Raw genomic sequence first — 21,958 nt, 5'->3', positions numbered from 1 at the left:
TGCCTCTAGCCATCCTGTAAGTGCTGATGTTTAGTCCTTGGTGTTAACCTGCTTGATGAGGTGGCACGACCAGTAACATTGTCTACATCTCAGAGACTGACAATTGTTTCCCTCCAGGCCAGCTTCAGAGTGAATGCAGAAACCAGATCTCCTGTAATCTCCTCTGGCATGTCAACCAGGAACCTCCTTTCTCTCCGTTTGCTTTCATCACTTCAGCAGCCACCGTGGTCTGAGCCCAAACACAGTCTGTGTATCAGCAGCCTGTTGTCTGACTGGGCCCAGCCTAATCCATCACAGTTCCCATCTGCATGTTTGTGCAGGCTGTGTGGGTAAATAACTGTTGGTGGGCTCATTCTGCTCCTTCACCCCCGTCCTTCCTTACGCAGCTGTCTGTCTGTGAGAGGATTGTTCTTGTTGGGATTTTTTCACACTTAATGAGTCTGTCAGCAAATGTGTTTCGCTTTGTTACCTTGTGAAACAGCAGCAGGCGCTTTCAACATTCTTGGGCGACCCCACCCAAGATAGGGTACTGCATCTGGGTATAGCCTTAAACAAATATGCTTGTAAAACGGGAGGTTTGCTTAGACTTGCAAATTTGAAAATGCCATGTATATCTTGAAATTCACCAGCAGCTTTTAAAGGGGGGTTCAAAGCTCAGGTACATGTGTGTTTTCGTTTTGATTTTGCCTTGTAGAGGAGTCGAGTGAGGGAGAAGGCCACTTGCTGCCTTCACTTCCAGCCCCCCCCAAAACCTCTGCGATTGTTAGCTAATGAACACGAACAGAGCAGTAGGGAGCTGACATCAAAGGCCACAGCTGACATAGCTGAACAGACAAATTGTTTGAGCTCACGGCTTTGGAAATAACGAAATGTTGCAGAGGGTGGGAGAGTGCAGCGCAGTTACAACAAAAACGTTGTCACATGGCCACTGTTGGTTTCTCTGTGGTGTCGGGGGGAGGACAGTAGTGGACTTGGGCAGGGCAGAGAGAGGGGACACTTGGTTGCCAGAGCTGTGTCATGGCTGCAGACCCAACATTTGGGAAAGCGGAGCCCCTCCCAGATTAACTCATGGGTCAGTGCTACCCCCCTGGCCGTGGGAGAGAGACACAGGGACGGGGGAGGGAGAGGAGAGGAGGTTCCCCTTACATCAGCAGAGGAGTAATGTCACCACGGCGACACGGCTCAGTGCACTCCATAAAGCAGGCCAGGCAGCCCAGAGGGTTTAGACTGAGGCCAAGTTGAGTTTTTCTCTTCTTTCCTCTGTAAAACTGCCATCGCTTCTTCTTGAAGTGGTTGGCGGGCTTCACATCATCCTGGAAACATTTTGGGAATTCTAGCCTGTAAGTTATTGCTCTCAGTATCACACTGCCCTTTTGAAATCAGAGATTTGGTTAAAAGTGGATGCCTTTCCTCACCTGCAACTTCTTGCATTCATTTCCCTGCAGAGGGGAACACAGCTGTTTCGTAAAGATCTGATTGGTGCGTTTTAAAATTACTTAGTTCCGACGGTTTGCATCCAGATAAATGGTTTGGTTATTGAAAGGGAGATGGGGTTAGAACCCCAGGACAAAAGACTCTTTGTACCCTTTGCACTTCCCCTGAGACTGAAAGCAAAGACAAGGAAGGTTTTCATTGATGAGCAACATTGTTCCCAGAGATCTACTCCCATGGCCATTCACAGATTCTCTGAGCTCTGTTCCCAGCTCACTAGATAGATGAGAATCTGCTTGTGGCATAGCCTATGAGTCAGCTGCTTTGCACCAGCTGAGTCAGATAGCTGTAAAGCACGGCTATCTTGAAGCGGCCCTTAATGCACAGTGTGAAAGTAAACTGCATGACAACTATAACGCTCCCATAACTCGGAGGTAACAACAGGCCAGATTCTAATAAAGCTGAGCTTGTGGACTTGTACTCCTCAGTTTCCTATCAGCAGAGGGCAAATGAACACACAGACTCATATCTGAGAATCCCCAGTCCTCCCTCCCTGTCCTCTTATAAGTGACATGTTTTTCAAAAAAAAAAAAAAAACATACACATATCCTGGAACAGAGAGGCAAGGAGCTGTATGCTAGTGCAAATGAGGGTCTAATCCATGCCTCTCTTATGGATCAGAGTCTAATTGGGTTCATGGCATGTGAGGGTCTCTCATCAGATTGGGTGGGCAGCCGTCACCAGGCCCTGACAGCAGGACCTCAGCATTGTTCTCCAGTGCTGGAGCAGATATAATCCTCAATGAATTTAAATTCCACCCAAACAATGCAATGTTCCCACGGACGTGCACATGAATTGAAACATTAAAATACGCAACAACAACAGCAGCAATAGCAATATAACCTAGTACTAGGTTATATGCCATATGTTGATACGCTTTATGGATGTAGAACCATATGAAGACTGCAGAGGGGAATATCTGTCACTTTTGGATGGATTCAAGGATTGGATCTGTAAAGGCACTGTTTTAGAAAATGCCCAGGAATAAACCCCACTATAATGAGTTAATAATAATCATCATTATTACGTTACAGTTACTGTTTACCTATGCTTCTCAGGCTGTCTCACAGACACATGTTGTTATTAGAGCCGTCCTGGTATCCCTGGTGCTCCAACTGTGTTTGCTTCACCTGGCTTGTGGCTGTCATTTCTGAACAGACCCTCTGAGACAGCTGACTGAGTTGAGAGGAGCAGGGACCTCTGGACCAGACATATCCCCCTGCCCCTGCCCCTCTCCCACCTCACCTCACCCCCCTCCCCAAACCCTGAGGCACCACCCCCCACCACCAGCAGGATCAGCCCGGCCTCCCTCCCCTGGCCCTGCTCTACCTCTCGGTGTGTTTGTGCATGTGACACAGCTCCTCATATGACTGCTGCTCCAGTGTTGTTGAGGCTCAGAGCCAGGAGACCTCAACCTGGGGAGACCGTCTCAGAGAGCGGCTCAAGAGCCTAACGTGCAACCCGCTTCCCTTTAGTCACACTGTCTGTGTCCCACAGTGCGGTGAACTGCTGCTCGTTGTTCGAAATGATCAAGTTATTGTGTTCATGGAGTGATTATGAGATGACATAGTAACGAGAGTGTAACTGTTACTGTGTGAGGACACGGATGTTTGCTGCTGTCATCCATCATCATGATTTAATCACTGATTGATGTTCATGTACTGTTGTACCCCTTTAGGAGATGGGGCCTCGTTGACAAGCCTGTCTCTAACTCTGTCTCCAAGTCAGCCTCAGCTGTTTGGTCTGATGATAAATCATTGTGTCTCCTATTTCCATTGAGGACATCTGTTTCAATGTTACAACAGTATTAGTGCTGCATGACTTACCAGATGACAGATCGTGACATCCTCTGGCATCTACTGTACTGCTGTTGGACAGAGAGCACAGGCTGCAGCACCGGCAAGATGTCCAATCAGCTTTTCACCTCTAGATCCTTCCATCCACATCCCTCCAAGCAAATCCATGTTATGCTCTTGAAGTACCTTTTTGGATTTTAGAATAACATCCACTTGATTTAGAGGCAAGCCAATACCTCATGGTTGCCGGGCCGTTGTAAGACGGAGGGCCTTTTGACTTCATTAAACACAACCATGGTCGTGTACAATAGGTAACTTCATACAAAGGAGCAGAGCAGCACCATTGTTCCAAAACATCCAGGACGTGTGTTACAGGAGAGGAGAGACGGAGGTGAAGCACAGCCGATGTCAAACCCAATAAACTGCATTAGACAGAAAGGCAGGGGATGTAGGAGGCCCGTTTAGAAGCCTTTAAAGTCGAACAGCGTGAAGTCCTAATTACAGGGACTTAACACTGGCCTGAGCTGCTGTCCCGCTGTGACGGTCAGGAGTTGGAGCCGGCTGCCCCCTCCCCTGCTCCCCCTGCTCCTGCTGCTGGCAGGAAGGAGAGCAGACTGACCCTACCTCTGTCAGGACAGACACGCTCAGACCCTACCTCTGTCAGGACGGACACGCTCAGACCCTACTTCTGTCAGGACGGACACGCTCAGACCCTACCTCTGTCAGGACAGACACGCTCAGACCCTACCTCTGTCAGGACAGACACACTCAGACTCTACCTCTGTCAGGACAGACACGCTCAGACCCTACATCTGTCAGGACAGACACGCTCAGACCCTACATCTGTCAGGACAGACACACTCAGACTCTACCTCTGTCAGGACAGACACGCTCAGACCCTACATCTGTCAGGACAGACACGCTCAGACCCTACATCTGTCAGGACAGACACGCTCAGACCCTACCTCTGTCAGGACAGACATGCTCAGACCCTACATCTGTCAGGACAGACACATTCAGTCCTACTTCTGTCAGGACAGACACGCTCAGACCCTACTTCTGTCAGGACAGACACGCTCAGACCCTACCTCTGTCAGGACAGACACACTCAGACCCTACCTCTGTCAGGACAGACACATTCAGTCCTACTTATGTCAGGACAGACACGCTCAGACCCTACTTCTGTCAGGACAGACACGCTCAGACCCTACCTCTGTCAGGACAGACACGCTCAGACCCTACCTCTGTCAGGACAGACACACTCAGACTCTACCTCTGTCAGGACAGACACGCTCAGACCCTACTTCTGTCAGGACAGACACGCTCAGACCCTACTTCTGTCAGGACAGACACGCTCAGACCCTACCTCTGTCAGGACAGACACGCTCAGACCCTACCTCTGTCAGGACAGACACGCTCAGACCCTACCTCTGTCAGGACAGACACGCTCAGACCCTACCTCTGTCAGGACAGACACGCTCAGACCCTACCTCTGTCAGCACGGACACGCTCAGCTCTGAGAGTTTGTCTTCCATTTTGTCTACTAATGGAGGGGAAATAGAGGTGCATGCTGCAGGTAGGTTCCATTATCCAGAATTGTTTTACGAAATCAGGTTAGGCAACGGCCTGACCTTGATGAGGGCCTGTCTCAGAGAGGAATATTCCATCCAATTGTGTCGTTTTTCACAGCAGCACTCCTGTCAGGGTAATGAACACTTGAGTTTATTGGCAACAATGATCCCAATTTACTCCCTGCTGACCGATCACATGATGCCTGCTGTTCAGAGTTCAAAGAAAAATGACTTGGAAGAGGGCCAGGAAGGAGGAAGAGCAGGTCAAAACTTTACTTTATGAGACTAAACAATGCGAGAGGGTTTGACGATGGACAAAGTGAATCAGGTTGACGATTTGACCTTTGACCTCTGCATATTCCTGACCCCACAAGCCAAAGTTTTACCTCACAGCTTCAGACACATCCTCATGACCCTCTGAGGTAATTTAACATAGACAAAATATGTTCATTCTTATGGCACCATGTACTAAAAGGGAATAGCAACATGAATATAATGTAAATCTGGAAAACAAATCACAAGTGTACAATATTCCTAAACTTATTTGTACTCGTAAACTTCAAAACATTCAAATCATTTCAGAATGTTTCCCCTCAATTAGCGCAGTTTTCCAAGAACTGTCCTCTCAAGACGTTGGAAGAAATGCTTCATGGCAGTTCTCTTTGACTGTACCAGTGTCTGGACCGGAGTCTCCATTATTAAATCCCCCCCTGGCTGTGCTACCTGGGGGGGGTCATGGGTTTGTGTTCACTCCAGCATTAGGATGAGGCTTCTGGTAGCCGTGACAATGCACTTTCATTTCAGGCCACTAGTATAATCCTAGAATGCAATAAAACTGTCTGGCCCCATGTCTGGCTCCAGTCACACCGTTTTTATTGACAGAAAAAATGTAGACCCCAAAGATTATTACGGGGAGTATATGGCTGAATATAGCACTTGGGTGCCCTTTCTTTTTTTTGTTGGAAGTATTGGATGCCATTAAGCAGACTTTGGACAGGAGCGAGTTGTTAATTACATAGAAGAGAGACCCATGTGTTTTAATGAGGAACGACTACTAAAACCAAGACTCCAGCAGCTTCTTGCTGGAGTCTTCACAAGGGAAGGAGGTCATTTTAGTATGGTCAGTTTCAGGCCACATACATTAATGTTGGCAAGCAGAGTCTTTACTCTGGGTAGACTCTGAGTGCATGTTTATCCCTTTAGAGTTTGCGTAACGTTTTCCATCTACTGTTGTTTTTGAGCTACTGTCTAAGTGTAGCCTCACAGAGCCAGTTGTGGTATACTTTGTGACTAACCGAAAATTGAGGTTAAAGGAGATAGCCAGGACTCTTTCCATCGCCAATGACTGAGTCATTGAAGTCTTTCTTCCTAACCTTGTTTCTTAAACTTCATCTACATTTCTGTTTTAAGAACCCCCCCAGACTTGTCATCATGCAGTAATCTAAATTTAACTATAAGGTGAGTAAAGATGGTCAGCTGAGGTACAGCTAACCTGCCCTTTCCAGGTGCAGAGATGTTTTTTTTTAACTTTGTTTTCTTTCTCCTCATCTTTGATGATGAGTTAGGCCTGTGTAATAATGGAGTTTATGTAGGTGGTATGAATTGAGAGGGAGTGTCTGTCTGTCTCTGATGTGACGCCAAGCCTCCCCAGTCTGTGACATTTTGCTTGACATTCAGGTGAGTCCATCCACAGTATCCAGACTACAGCTCCTTTCATTACAGGGATATGAAAAGACTTTCGACTCAGTCTAACCCAGAATATGAGCAGTTATATCATCTGTATGATGCAGGTACTGTATGTCTGTATATACATACTGTACGTACTGTAGGCTATAATAAAACATCTAAGTTAGTATCCCTATGAGAATGTCTGATTCTGCGGGTCAGTATTTTGGCAATGGTGCATCGTTTGTCATTTCATTGTGCCGTTGTTAGAACACAGTACACTGGTACTTGACTGTTCAAGATCAAAGCCTTGGAGATAGGAGCTATCTAAATGTCCTACAGTGGAAGAGCTGAACATGACTAATTGCTTGTAATTAACGTGGGACATCACATAAATCAATGGCGGATCTATCAACAACGATCTAGGATGGAGGGCCAATAGGCTGAGGCCTGGTGCCAGAATCAGGAAGAGAAGTGTTCATGTTCATGAACCACTGCCTTTAAAACAGTTGAGCTATCATCACTAACAATGAGATCACCCTCAGGTAAACTGTGATGTGTGTGGCATGAAGGCTAACTCAGCATTCAGCTGGTGGAACGGAGGTTAAAGTCCTTATATAAGCATTTACTGTTTGGTGAAAAGTCATTTGGGGTCAGCAAGACATCTCATTGACTGAGTGACTGTGAATACCATTGTTTTAAAGGTTGTATATTGATCAGACATGACAGTAGTGATCAGCTCTATTACCCCAGTAAGGTTAAAGGTTAATTGGAAAAAGTTGTGCACCAGACTCAGTTGTCGTTGTGGTAATTCCTACATCAACACAGGCAGACCTACTGGAGTGTGTTTGTAAGGAATGCTTTGGTTGAGCGATCTGTAATTACACAGGTGCACCATGGGGGATTTCAGCCCGGCCAGGCCATCCCTAAATTCTCCTGGCCCGACATCTGGTTCATGGCCGGTCATCCTGGCTAACAGGTCGGACCTCGATGACATTATCATAAGCGAGTGCTCTGACATTATTTATCCGCTTTGCATGCTAGGCTGATTCAAGGCTAACTTTAGCTTCATTTTTATCTGATCAATAATGCTAATGACCAGGGAGCTCTGGAGCGAGGATGTGGAGAAAGTAGGGTTGACACAGCACTTCAGGAAGTCTATCCACCCCTCCCCCTCACACCCCTTCATCCGTGGGGCTTTCAGGGAATAATTTGGCCATAGTCTGAATAAGACGGAGACACACTCATGAAGGGATGAGCATTTTGTGAAAGTTTTATTTGCTTGGTTCATTATGTCAGAAATAACCAGCAGTGACTACTGTAAAAGCCTATAGATGGCAGGCACGAGTTGAGTTTAACTGATTTTTTAGATGAAAAACCTTAAATCGACACAGAAATAATGATAAGCAGCATGTGTCTGTTACTGTTGACTTGTATAATGGTTGCATTTGTATAATTCTCCAACAAACAGAAACATTCAGATGCATTTGCTGTCACTAGCTGAAAGAAAGATTATCTTCTGCTGTCCTATTTCATATTACCTCAGGGCTTGACCTCAGGGCTTGATATGTACCTACATATGTAGAGAGATAGATAGGCAGTAGATAATAGATAGTGTGTGGTGTTTTGCTCTGGTGTCAGATCTCTCTGTAGATGAGCACTCAAGGCAGGTTTATGGATGATGGAAGGAACTCTAACAGCTCTCCATTACAGCAGCCTTGCAGTGGAAACCTCTTCCCCCTAGAGGGACCAGAACAAAAATGACTCAAAGTAGCTCTGCTAAAAGGGAACGTTTATGTGTGATTCAGGCCCATAAAACTCTATTGATTTGCTGCTTGCCTCCCTCCATGCCACATCCCCCCCGGCGGTCCAGGCCAGAGCGGGAGTAATATGTCCCCCAGGTCTAAGGGTGAGTGTGAATTTTTCTGTCGCGTCAGCTGAGCTCAATGCAGCAGCACAGTGCTCGCTCCAGATGAGTTGGAACTCTAATTAGACTGGCTTTAATTAAATTCTCTGTCGAGCAGAGCAACATCTTTAACTCCTTTCCTGCCTTTAGCAGTGGACATCCATAAATAGCAATGGGTGCATTCATCAGGAGCAGTAAATAATTTTTGCTGCTGACTTTTTAGCATCATTTCAATGATATTGAAACTTAGTTACAGTAACATTCAAACTAATTTAATCTTTGTTTGCTATTTCAATTCTTGCATCCTAGCTTCTTCCTGCACATAGAACTCTTGTGTCACAGGAAATTAACCTTTTCACCTTTCAGTTCCTAAGGTGTGGTCCATCTTTTCTGTTACTGCAGCAAAGCGTGGTTCAGAAGTTCACTACTGCTACAGAGCTGTATTCAAACAGCACCTTGTATGGTCATGATATGGCAGTGGTTCTCTGACTGAGAAGGGACCTCAGTGTAGGCATCAAGTTGTTGTAGAAACTGTTCTGATGTCACAAATAGTTTAACCAAACAGCATTATTTCATCATATCCTCTCTAGATTGCAAACAAAAACCCTGGCCATTTTACATCAGTTTTTGGATGAGTGTTGGTGAGTCACCTGCCCCATGCTTAGGGGACATGTAGGGTTGGCGCAGGCAGCAGCAACCAGCCTGCTCTGGAGAGAGCCCTGCAGAGTGTGGGGGATGCCGGGAGTGGTGCCAGGCTTGGTAGGCAACACCCTGGATCTGACTTGCCTCACCAGGCGCCTGCTGCCTGTACCCAAATCAGAACCATCTGCCGCCCATTTCCACTGCCATGCTCTTGATGCCCTGATGCCACAATGCCCTCTCTGCCAGGAGACCCCAGTATTTCACCAAGGGTGTGATCCTCTACCCATGCACCAGCCACCTGAGCCTTCGCTGAGGCCCTCCAGTATCAGCAGGGGGACATCCCCACCCAACACTCTGTCCCTGACTGACCCCTAAAGGTGCTTCTGCAACTCGTGCTTATTTGTTATTTTTGTCACATTTTTCAAGTTTGTACATTCTCTGCTTTTTTGTACCTAGTTCTTCTCACACCCAATCCATAAGGTCTCTATTTTCACATGCATGGACCATAAAGATTACTGTCATTTTGAATCATGTCGCTTGAATGGATAACTGTAAATTATATTAGAAATACCGCCTGCATACCCCTGTGCAGCCTTTCCAAGTACAACTTCTGTGCAGTGCATCTGAAGCACCCTGCTGCAGTAAGTATATTATGTATTAGGAAGCCAACATTAGGCAGGGCTATTTACCATCAACACTCATCACTGATGCATGTGCATCTCCCTGTAATGGTATATTGGTCGCAGATTCAGCTACTGCACAGCGAGAGAAACTACTAAACAACCATTAAGCCTTCAGCCCTTCAGTGTTAATGTGTTAAGCCTGACGCCCACCAAAGCAGCGCTGGACGCTCATGAGAATATTATTACTCACTATGCTTCAGACAGCTAGAAGAATATTAATCAAGTCTGAAGTCAGTGTGTAGTGATGTGTGGTGGGACCTGGATACAATGAGGAACAGGGGAGGGGAAAAGAATGAAGAAGAAAATCAAGTGATTTTTGTTCCTTTCTGGAAAGAATGATGACATAATTCATTCCAGGTAAAGTGGTTTGACACAACCCGTGAGAGACCCATCTAAATTATCTGGCCTGTACATCCAACTGGTCTAGTCATCACCCACCCTTTTCCATGTTTTCATCCAACTTTGTGTATGTGTGTGTATGTGACAGAGAGAGAGTTGTGCACCAGTCATTGCCAGCTACATATCTGTGAAATTCATAAACCTGAGAGGTTCCCAAATGTCAATGTTGTATCACTAGTGATATGCTTAAGGTTGCAGACTGTATGCATACCATAAACTGAAACGGAGAGGATAAGTTTCCCTCCTGCATTCTCCATAACTATTGATCTTTAGCCCTGTTTAACTGAAATACCAAAGGTAATCTAATTTGCTTGCTAAACAGCTTGCAGGCGTTATGCTCATATAATTATGCACATTTAGTCAGGGTTGTAAGATACAACAAAAGTCAAGAGTTTAACATCGAAAGCAAATGTTCCATGTAATTTCATCAGTTATTTTTCTAAATATGTCATTTGGAATGTATAATTATCTATCCCTGTCGGTAAATCATGATTGATTTAACACAAGTAACTGTAATTACAGAATCAGATATGTTGTATCTTTGATAACAAGTAGACTAGAAATGGTCAGGCCTGTAGGCCTATATCGTTTTTATCAAGTAAAGCAAAAATGGTTCATAAGTGATCTGAGGGACACTGTAAGATCATCTAGCAGCGATTCCCAACCTGTGGTCCGCTAGGGTGATACAGGTGGGCTGCCAAACCAATGAAAACTAAAGTATTAAAAATAAATAAATATAAGAATATGTATATATACTATTGGTAAATGATTATTAAAATTCTTACTAATTTTAAAATGAAAATTCAATAAAAAAAGATTCAAGCTTCAGAAATTCAAATAGAACAAAATTCAGGCTGCTCAAATTGGAATGGTGAAATTTTGATCCAAAAACCTAATATTGCAACAGCCGGAATACCAAAGGATTGCTTGACTCAGACCCACCGGACCTCTCTAATCAGACCCCAGGCAGTGATTTTATGACTGCCTGCAGCTACAGCTGCATGAGAGGGGCCTAAGAGAGAGGTCTGCAGTTGGACCCTTCTCAGAGAAGTGAGATGGTTCAATTAAGAATTCAATGCCTTTAAAAATGTAAAACATTATGTCACTGATTTGCTTCCATAACACTTTATCTTCTTTGATCTCTGAAATACATTTTGCCGTGAAAGCGAACTGTTTGTCTCCCGTGGTGTTGTTAAACATGCGTGATTAGCGCGAATTAAGTGAACGGATGTGTTGGGTGGGCGCTAAAATATTTGAGCTATGCAACTGGGCCGCAAAGTGGAAAAGGTCGGGAATGGCTGATCTAGCGAATGTTCTGGTGCTGGGCTCTTGCTTTGTGTCAATCTTAGCGGGGGACCTGAATGACTCCAAGGGAGCTTATTACTTGATGTGAAGGTTTCCTGTTTATGCTAAAGATTGTGCTGTGGTCTTTGTGTGTGTGTGCGTGTGTGTGAGTTGTGGGTCATTTTTGCACACACATTGAAAGGGAAGAGACAAAATTTGCTTTCATAGATACTTTTGTTATAGAAAATGATGATGTAGCAAAAAGGGTTAGGGTTTAAGACAATATGCTGTAAAGCAACCCTGTCACTGAATGGAAAACCTCAAACTTGCAGTCATAGGGGTTTCATATGTCATTGAATGATTTGTACCAAAGTGTAGTTTTAAACCACACGGCATCAAATGACTCAAGGCTTACTGTCATTGCCTTGTGACATGTCATCACCAAAAACACAAAAGTGAATCTACCTCAACCATAAATCCAAAAAGACCTGGTCTACAGAGAACAGTAGTTATTTGTAGGGCTGAAAAGTTGTTTTTCCATTTGTTTTCTCCTCATCCACATTTGTTTCCCATTGTGCTGTTCCCTGCAGGGTACTGCATTGACAAATTAGTGTTAAGTAAATTGGCCAAGTCTGACCGTAAGAAAAAACACAGCCAATAAAATGAATTAGAGGGAAATACTGTGTTGTAAAACACTGCCTAAAAATGAGTAATTTCCAGACAAGAAGGGCGTGAGAAAAAGTGAGTCTGACTGGAGTCACAGAGACACAGTTTTAAATGTGGTGATAGAGGAACTGACATCCTACAAAGATAGCACTCAGCTCATTAAATGAACAGACTTCTAGAATCTAACTCTGAAATGTCCTTAATAGAATGGCAAACAGACTGTATTTACATGTATATATAAGTTAGTGAGTGTGTTAATGTGTGTGTGCGCATGTACATACATATGTGCCTGTACAAATAACAATTTTTTGCATTGAGGTTTGGGGTTAGTTGCACACACCCTCTACAGCTGATTCTGACCACTTTTCTCTCTACCTTCACTCACACACACACACACACACACACACACACACACACACACACACAGACACACACACACACACACACACTGTTAAATACCCTCCCAGGTAGACATATGGTAGTGAGATTCATCTTTCTTTCTTTCAATGACAGCAACATGGAAGGCTCAGGGCTGTTCATCTTGGGCTTTGTCCTATATGTTACTCACTGCTTGGAAATGCTGGGTAAGTGTGCAGTTACAATCCATCTGTGACTGAGCAATGTTTATGTGTTTAGTTTATTACCCCTTAAAGATGTGTTTAACCTGTTACATTTATACTGAGCAGGGCTGCAACAGCTTCCTTGGCTTGTTAGTCTAATTGTGACTTGCTTTACAAGCATTAAAACAATCACATTACATGACATTTTTAGTGCATCTTGACTCGTCAAGAGACATCAACTTTGTATGAACATGACAACATCCTCGATGGACCTTTTACTGACATGTTTGAAAGTGCATTGTCCAGTAGTGTCATCATGTAAACCATTTTTTTGGTTTTATGACCATTAACATTTTATAAACTGCCTTTTAGGATCCCATTAAGTTTTTTGCAATGTCTCCACTGAGTACTGTTGTGTATTTCACTGAGGGAAAAACCCTGTGTTTTGTTGTTTTCTGAGAGAGATCCCTCGTTGTTCTGTGTTTGATCTGAAAAGAGGAACCTGCGTGATGTGAAAGCTCACACTCATGCAGAGGTGTCTACCCACTGAAAATGACAGTTTAGACATTTTGCTTTGCAGCAGAAAACCCATTACTCATTCTTTCAATGATCTGACTCTGAAGTGCTCTCTGGTTAGCAGAGTCACTGTGGAGTGCAGCACCCACATAGCTGTAAGTCCTCTTGGACTGAAGCCAGAAGATGAGGCCTGCAGTGAGTGACTATTTTATCAGCATGTACAGTGTGCTGCCCCTGTATGGTAGTTAAACTAAGACATTTACAGAAATAGTTTAACTGTATGTCATTGGTGAGTTGTTGCTTTGTGTGAGACAGAGCCTTAGAGGCACATTAAATCTGTAGAGCCAAATGATTGTATGATTTCAGACGGTTTCTTGGTGATCACTTGCCATGTATCCTGTAAGTGTGCTCCAGCAACGCTTGGATGACTTTCATTTTGAGCTATTATTTGCAAGGGCAGATTCATTTGTATGGCTAATAAACTCACAAAACATGATATACAATTTACTGCTGGATATGTCCAACCCCTCCCACTGTGCTTAGGCTCTCTTGTGGCTTAGGAAATACTCAACATTTTTTCCATGTGTGGTGAAGTGCAATATAACACATCACTTAATCTTCTAGGTCAGTACTGTGATGATTGCCAACTGTATGAAAGTACAGATATTAGAGATGTAGAAATATTACGAACACCTAAATACTAGTTGTTGTTGATTGCACCATGGCTGTTGCCTTCATTGGCTACAAAAAAAGTTTGAATGAATAATTGTCCACTGCTGCACCTAATAAAGGCCATAAGGGTACTAAGATGCCATCATTTACCACTTAATGTAGTCCAGACATAGTGATAATGTTTACATTTGGTTCAATTTGCTGATCTGATAAACTGTGCCCTTAAACACATCTTAATCAAGAGAACAAAGACTGATGCGAGTGAGTTGGTATGCACTGTCCTCCTCCACGCTTTAAAAACCGTCAGGATTTATTAAATGTCCTTTCCTATGAAACCTCCCCTAGCCGTGCTTGAGAGTCTGAGACAGCGGCAAGACAGCAGGTTAGAGGGTGTCTGGGCAAGCCTGAGTGTCGCTTTCTGGACTGTTTTCATTTCATTAGCATAATGGAATTCTCTATTAATTCACCACTGGTGGGACAAGGCCACATTTGTCAAGTGTCACATTGTGTTTCAAGTTCATCCCCTGTCTTTAGACTGAGATTAAGACACAGGCCACCCCCTGTTGAAAACGTCTACATCATAACTCCTGTATATCAGATTACAACAATCCTTATCTGTCCCACATCTTTAAAACTGTTAAAGATAACACAATTATGTACTTCAACTAACAGGAGGAAGTCAATCAAAGTATTGGTAGAGGAACACACACGCTCGCATACACTACTACCTGGAAGGAGCTCATCTATCACAGCTCAGCTCCACACTCCACACAGACACATATATGCACACACACACATAGACCACTGAGATGGACAGATAGCCCATTTATGTATGTCACATCAACAGACATCACTTCACCACCCTCCCTCTTGCCGAGAACGATAGAAATGTTGTCACCCTCAAAGGAAATGTGCTGTTTTGCTACTATTGGTGGTTTCAGCAGCATGCCAGAAATCACTGAACTCTTTATATGAACATTACTGTGTTTTGTGTAACACTATCCACTCAAGAAAGTTGTGTTTTGCTTTTTGCTCTGCCTCAGGAGCAACGAAGCCAGACATTGAGATGACTCATAATGTAACCGGAGTCCTGGGAGAGGACGTGTACCTGCACTGTCAATACTTGGGGCAGAATAACATCATCTATGCCCTGTGGAAACGCCAGATTGACTCCAAGCTGAAGCGGCTGACAGGTTATCACAACAACAAGGCCTTCACCAAAGACCCCGACTTCTCTGCCCCTGCATCAGCCACCAACCTGACTGTAAGGATGAGCGTGTCCAGCCTCGAAGCTGAGGGAGAGTACATCTGTGTGTTTGTTTCTGACGAAGAGGAGTTCACCGACACCATGGTCCTCAATGTCTTAGGTAAGGCTGTAGCAGGAAATGATAGCAACTGGGCAGAACAATGATAGGATAATTGAGGGAAACCACATGCTGACCACATGTGTTCCATATTCCCATTTCTAAGCTCGGCCAGTAATCCAAACATCAGTGACGGAAGAGACAGCCAACGGCACCCACTACCAGTCTGTCACCTGCTCTGCTGTCAATGGTAAACCCAGGCCTGAGGTCAGGTGGATGATCCGGGGGACTCCTGTGGAGATGACAAACACCAGCCACACCAATGGCACTGTCACAGTGCGCAGTGTGCTCCGCTTCCCCACTCACCTGCAGGACCAGGACAGGGTGACATGTGAGGTCCAGCACCCTACCCTGCCAGAACCGGCCTTCGTCACTGTGAATGTGGAGACCTTCGGTATGAGAGTTCTCTGGATCTATTCAATTTATGGGATTATCCAGCCGTGCAGGAACAGCTTTCTGAATGATCACTGTCTTTCGGTAGTATGCAAGTACGCAAATACCTGGTCTAAGCTTAGTTTATAGACTAAATTAGGATCTCTTTGTTCACATGTTTAATTCTAACTGACATTGTTTTGTGGAAAATTACGCTCCTTTCCTTTGCAGTGGCTCCAAATGTGACCATAGAGGCAGACTTGGTGATGGAGGAGGGTGTGGATATCTGGAAGATCACATGCAGGGTGTATGGTGGAAGACCCAAGGCTGGCATCTCCCTGGCATTGCCCATCCACCAGGAGGATGAGCGTGGTCCGTGGAGGGAGTGGGGCACCATTTCCGATACCCAGGCCAGCTCATACCACCTCCCAGCAAGGCTGTATGAGGGACAGAATATAACCTGTGTGTTTGACCACCCCATGTTCACCCACAGGGAGCTACGGACTGTCACTCTGCCAGCTTTCTGTAAGAATCATTACCTTCAGCACTGTTTTCTTCAGCACTGATATCTTCAGCACTGTTATCTTCAGCATGGTTACCTGCAGCACTGTCATCTTCAGCATTGTTATATTCAGCACTGTAACTTTCAGCTTTTACAATATACTATACTTTAAAAGCAATGCTATTCTAAAAGACAAACACAAGCTCTCAGATCTGACATATTTCTCCCTGCCACTGTGGTCAGATTTGTCAGCTGTGCAGTTGGTTAACTCAGAGTCTACAGGAAATTACAACAAAAACCAGGCCATGAAAGCAGTGGTGTTAAAGGAGGGGCATGGTAACAGCACCATCACCCTTCAGGTCATCGGAGATGTTCCACGTTACACTGTGATCTGCATAAAGTAAGATTTTAACACATATAATTGTTTTCTATTATTTTGGAAGGAACAATTAAGGAACAATTGCTTGACTTTGAATGTGCCAAAGTCTCAAACTCCACTTCAACTACTTTAACTGTTACTATTCATTTGAGTACAGAGTCGTTAACTTAACCTATTTATCACGTTGGCTGTGGTGAGAGGTTAAGATGAAAACCACATTACAGACGTTTTTTTCTCATTCAGATAGAAGTATTAGTCATAAAGCAACTTAAACGAGCCAATGGACAACTTGAGATCAACCAAAGGAACTGCTGTTTGTCCACCACTGAAGATTGTTACAATGTGTGTTTATATCTTCCCCCTCCAGAGATGACGGGCCCTTACCAGAGGGTATGGAGGTAACTGGCAGTGTCCTCAGGGTTCAGGGCCCAGTAGAGCTGACCCATGCAGGCCTGTACGAGTGTGAGGCCTCCTACCAACACCTAAAGGCCTCTGTCAAACTGAACGTCACTGTCAGCGCACATGAAAAGCAACCTGGTAGGAAGTTCTGAGTTCTAGCACAGACGGTTTAAACATATCCATAACACTGCATGGTTCTTTTCAGCATGCATGCATTGTTCACCTTATAGCACGGCCAGAAATTAACGGCGTCCCGGGGACGATGAAAAAGTTGTTAGGGACAGTTTGGGACGACTGCGGGACGAATATAAAATGCATACCAGACATCCCAAGTCTCCCGGAAGTTCCGGGAGACTCCCGCATTTTAATAGCGGCTCCCTGACGCCCGCAAATTCTATACAATCTCCCAGAAATCGGCGATTTTGTATTTATAGCGAGCGAGAGACTGTCCAATGGTCATTTCTGGTAGAGACAAGTGCAAATCGCGCGTTTTGAATGCGTCTCTGCAGGTTGGGATGTCTGAGATACACACCTATATTAAAACATTCCGGCCTTAAAATCCAACAGTGATATGTATTTTTCTCAGACATTCTCTCACAATTCAGACATTGATTTGAGCCCCACAACTATGGAAACTGTGAGTAGATGGAATATTGATGTTGGTGTTCTCTCTGTCTCAGTGCTTGTTACTCCCAGAATAAGGATTGATACACAGGAAAGACTTGAAGACAGACTCATTGAGTGTCTGGCTGCCGAGGCCGTCCCTGCCGCCAACCTGTCCTGGCTACTTCCTGAGGGTGTGTCCGGGCTCCACTGGTCCAATTTCACGTCCCATAATGGAACACACTCAGTCAGGGCTGTGTTAGTCTTGCCTGTCTGCCTACAACAGGAGCTCAGTGTGAAGTGCATGATAGATCATCCAGCCTTCGAGAAGCCAAAAAGCAGACGCATAACACTCCCTGTGTGTGGTACGTTCAACAAACCCAACACAAAGACAATCCTGTCTGAGTAATGGTCCTATAAATATTGTATTATTCATTCCACTGGCTACCCTCTGATCTGCTTCCATACAGCCCCTGCTAACATCACCATAGAGTCCAGTTCAGAATGGGAGGACAGCACAGCATACACACAAGTGCAGTGCAGTGTGGACAGTCCTCACCCTTTGGCCACAGTGTCTTGGAGTGTCGGGAGCAGTGAGACCAGGGCCCTGCATGGGGTCCAGATCCTGCCTGAGGTGCATGCGAGTGGTCGTGTGTCTGTCCAGAGTAGGGTGAGATTCCCTACCGCCATGTTCTCTGGTCAGAATGTAACTTGTGCGGTGGAGCATGCTAGTCTGGAGAGAACTGAGAGGAGACACATACTGGTGCCGGAGCTGGGTAAGGAAGGCTAATCCATGCGACTGGTCTGTCAGGTCTCTCTGTGTTTCAGTATGCTCTCTGTCTCCAAAATGACATGCTTAATTCTCTCTGTCTCTTTCTGTCTCTCTTGCTCTGTATCTCTCTCTCTCTCTCCCCCCAGAAGGCCCAGTGATGAGTGTGTCTGTGAGGAAGCAGACACAGTCCTCTCTCTGGCTAGCAGAATGTGAGTACAGGGGGGAGGGTGTTGGGGTACACCTCTCCTGGGTCCTAGCAAAGAACACCACATGCCAAACCTCATCCTCCCTCCACTCGTACTATGAGGGCCTACAACTGCACACAAGACTGACCTATGAGTTCCCGTTGGCTCTGTATGAGGGACAGGACCTAACCTGTCTCATTCAAAATGAACATGGGCTGAAAGCGAGAAGGACAGCACATGTTCCCATATATGGTAAATTCAGTGGGTTGGTCTCAGAGCTGGACTATTCATACATTTTGCCATGGAGGCACTTATAAGAGATTCAAACATGCCCATTTACTTTGTTCTCTGTCTAAAGATTTTTTTTAAAAAAAAATTTTGTTGATGTCTTTTTTCTTCATACAGACATCTCATTTATCAGAGTACTGAATCAGACCACTCCACTTAACAGACCTCACGGAAGGGATTTCATCATACACAGACTAGCTTTGCAGGAGAATGTCCACGGCCAGAGAGTCCTGTTCAGAGTCATTGGCAGTGTTCCCACCTACAACCTCACCTGTCATAGGTAATCCACTCTCTACGCTCTGAGATTACCCTTGCAAACATGACACAGAGGGCTGTTCAACACTGAAGTGCTTTGGGCCTCTTTGATCCCTGAAGAGTGTGTAGGTGTGCTGTAACTTTGAATAAAGCACAAGGCAGAGACACATTTGCTAATATTATTAACACTGTGGTAATTACTGTGGTAATTATTATGAGAACATTGTTCTGGACCAGACTGAAGCTTTCTCTTTTTATTGCTTTATGAGAGCTTTTAGCAAGATAATGAAATAAGCGTGTGACCATAAAGCTGTCTTTATGCATAATTAGGATATCATCAGGCCTGGTGTTGCTGCTGGGGGGAAAGGGTTTCTGACTGGCAGGAACGAGGTGGCACTAAAGTAGCCTTTCCTCAGAGAGACTGAGTGACTCATAAAGCGCTAGATCTTGAGAGGTCCTGACACTCTCACATCCTCCCCACAGCCTCTCATAAATCATCTGCAACACTGGTTATGAAACACATTCTCCTCATTCATAGACAGATTTAGTTATCCTGTGAAATGATGATTGCTGCTACACGTTATGTATTATTCTCTTGAAATGACAGACTGATGGGAATTGCCTCCAGCTCACTCAATGGGCGAACAAGCCAAACTAACTTGTGTGATGTGTCCCGTGTTTGGCAGGAGTGATGGCTCAGTGGCCCTGGTGGAGGGTTCAGCCCTGGTGTTTCCTTCTGCGGTGACAGAGAGAGAAACAGGCCTGTACACCTGCCAGGCGTCCTTCTACCACCACAAGGCCACAACACTTATTCAGCTGGAGGTCAACAGTGAAGACCAAGAGCTTAGTGAGTGTTTTTATTCAACGGTAGATCTCCTGTATAAAGATAGACAACCAAAGTATTGTTGTGCCTTTTTTCTAATTGCTGTGCTTTATCAAATCTGTTGACTTTGTCTCTTGTTGCAGTGTACCTTGTCATTGTTTGCTTCTCTACGGCCATGGCGGTCACACTCCTCGTCATCGTCACTCTCTGTGTGTTCTGGTGAGTCTGAAATCTCTGCAGGAGACAGGTAGTAGCTAGGATTGTGACTTGCTGACTGGTAACATCACAGCAAGATGCAGACTGCCTGCCAACAAAGGAGTGAGACAAACAGGAAGTATGGTGGTTCAGTCTGACGGTTCTTCTGCCACAGAACCAGGACGTGAAAGGACTCTTTTCTCTCACCTTCATGACCAAAGTAGCTCTCTACTATTCACAAACAGGAAGTGTGGCAAGAACAGACAGGTGTCTCTGCCACCACAGCTCTGCTGGCAAGAGACCAACGGTTTTGTTGACTGTGGTGTCGGCAATTGATTTATTTTCCATCCATAAATGGTAAAAGTTTGGAGAGTAAAACCATGAGAGTTAAACAAAGTAAAACTGCCATCACCGACACTACTGTGCAATTATGCTTTGTAAGAAGCACACTGTGAAATAAACCTTTCAAGAAAGTTCACATCTGGTGCAGTGATATACTCATCAAATGTAGGCTAACATATTCAAATGACAAAATGCAGACACTGCAAATTTGTCTTGTTGTGATTGGAAGTGAATGTAGAGCCAAGTGTCTCATAACAACCATTTTTTCATGACTGCTGTCATCCCAGACTGCTCCTCAGTGGTATCCCAAAGTTTTTCCACATTTCTGCAAACATCCCATAATACCCATAACCTCCCCCATGTATGTCTGCTCTCTTGTGTGGGGGAATGGTATCTACACAGACTCGGTGTACTTCAGTATAGGTGCAGAGGCTGTTTACATAGGAGGCCTGTCTCTCTGGTCAGTGCAGCACACTTGGTCAAGGTGCCATTGGTCCAGTGAGTCCTTCTGTCCCATTATCGCTTGATCCTGTGGGAGGGTCCTGTCAGGTTAATTTGGGAAGGTCATTCAGACAGCATACACAGAGAAAACAGGACTCCCCTAGAGGATATCTATTTTGGGGAGTGTGTCACCAGGGCAGCACTAGGAACACTTTTTGACAGGTCTTCACTGGCGTGGTAGGTGTCATGGGGGGGGGGGGTCATGATGAATGGGGTGAGGCTTTGTTTCTGACATGAGAGAGATCAATGATGATGTTTGGGGTCAGCACAGCTCTCTATTGATATTCCCCTCGCAATATGCATTTGTCTCAGAATAGAGATTTAGTCATACAACACTGCCCCCATCAGGTGGATTTAGGCTCTAAATGTACTTGAGTGTGATGACTCTAATCTTCAGCACCCTGTTTATTATATTTCACTGTCTGATAACTTATTTTGTGTTGCAGCAAAAGCAGTGAAGCACACCAGCCATCACCAAAGGTATGTGTCATTTCCTCATGTCGACAGAATTACCTGGATTTTAATATGCTCATTGTCACATCTTAGAATTGTAACTTTACATACCCTTGTTCATCGATTGATAACTTCAATCTATTAAACAAAGCTCAACCTCTCTCCTTCGGTCTTCCACTTCTCTCTGAATCTGGTGGCCCTTCTGTAGAAGCGTGAGTCTCTGGCCGCCCTGACCAGCCTGATGCAGGGTCCCTGCTCTCCTGACCTGAGGAAGCCTGCCGTGGGCTCAGAGGAAGGCCAGGAATATGTCCACTTTTTGAGCTATAATATCATCCTTGATGTTAAGTCCACTGTCTAAGAAAACTGCCTTGCTCAAAGACCTTTAAGCTGGCCTGGCTGTGTTGTAGTATTACTGCCTTGCTTGCTTTTTCTTCAGAGTTGCAATATGCACAGTACATAAAGTTGTGTACCACAATTATATACCAAGCAATATTTTTGGTTAATTAACTTGCATTAAAATGTCTTGTTGTGTAAAATGGCAATCTTGTCTTACTTCACAATTGTTTTGTTTGTTGGATGAACAACATAAAATAAAAACTATGCACACAGATGTCCTAAAATATATGGTATTTATATGATTTTTTTTATCTGCAAAGTTTCTGTCTTAGATGTTA

General features: G+C 44.7%; 1 protein-coding gene across 2 annotated transcripts; it reads left to right on the top strand.

Annotated features, from left to right (window-relative positions):
* The first annotated feature begins 12,566 nt into the window (after positions 1-12,566).
* On the top strand, positions 12,567-21,892 carry si:ch211-149e23.4 (uncharacterized). Of its 2 annotated transcripts, none has more exons than XM_062472791.1 (14): positions 12,567-12,687; positions 14,895-15,218; positions 15,322-15,609; positions 15,819-16,112; positions 16,333-16,489; positions 16,836-17,005; positions 17,548-17,835; positions 17,941-18,246; positions 18,392-18,679; positions 18,833-18,995; positions 19,657-19,817; positions 19,937-20,012; positions 21,278-21,311; positions 21,493-21,892. In XM_062472791.1, the coding sequence occupies exons 1-14, from the start codon at positions 12,579-12,581 to the stop codon at positions 21,640-21,642; spliced, it is 2,808 nt and encodes a 935-aa protein (XP_062328775.1). In that variant the 5' UTR covers positions 12,567-12,578; the 3' UTR covers positions 21,643-21,892. The 2 variants fall into 2 exon arrangements, with proteins under 2 accessions (XP_062328775.1, XP_062328773.1); XM_062472789.1 differs by having other exon boundaries at positions 18,389-18,679.
* The last annotated feature ends 66 nt before the right edge of the window (positions 21,893-21,958 follow it).

This window comes from Osmerus eperlanus, chromosome 11 (genome assembly GCF_963692335.1).
Source record: "Osmerus eperlanus chromosome 11, fOsmEpe2.1, whole genome shotgun sequence".
NCBI classification, from domain to species: domain Eukaryota; kingdom Metazoa; phylum Chordata; class Actinopteri; order Osmeriformes; family Osmeridae; genus Osmerus; species Osmerus eperlanus.
The sequence above is the reverse complement of the archived record's forward strand: the minus strand, read 5'-3'. Positions and strand labels throughout refer to the sequence as shown.

What these genes read in the sequence shown, in the direction of transcription:
- si:ch211-149e23.4 (XM_062472789.1), top strand. Translation starts at nt 12,579, where the DNA reads ATGGTAGTGAGATTCATCTTTCTTTCTTTCAATGACAGCAACATGGAA. An exon ending in TACACTGTGATCTGCATAAA is followed by an intron (nt 16,490 to 16,835) that starts GTAAGATTTTAA and finishes TTCCCCCTCCAG; the next exon opens with AGATGACGGGCCCTTACCAG. An exon ending in GTCACTCTCTGTGTGTTCTG is followed by an intron (nt 20,013 to 21,277) that starts GTGAGTCTGAAA and finishes TTTGTGTTGCAG; the next exon opens with CAAAAGCAGTGAAGCACACC.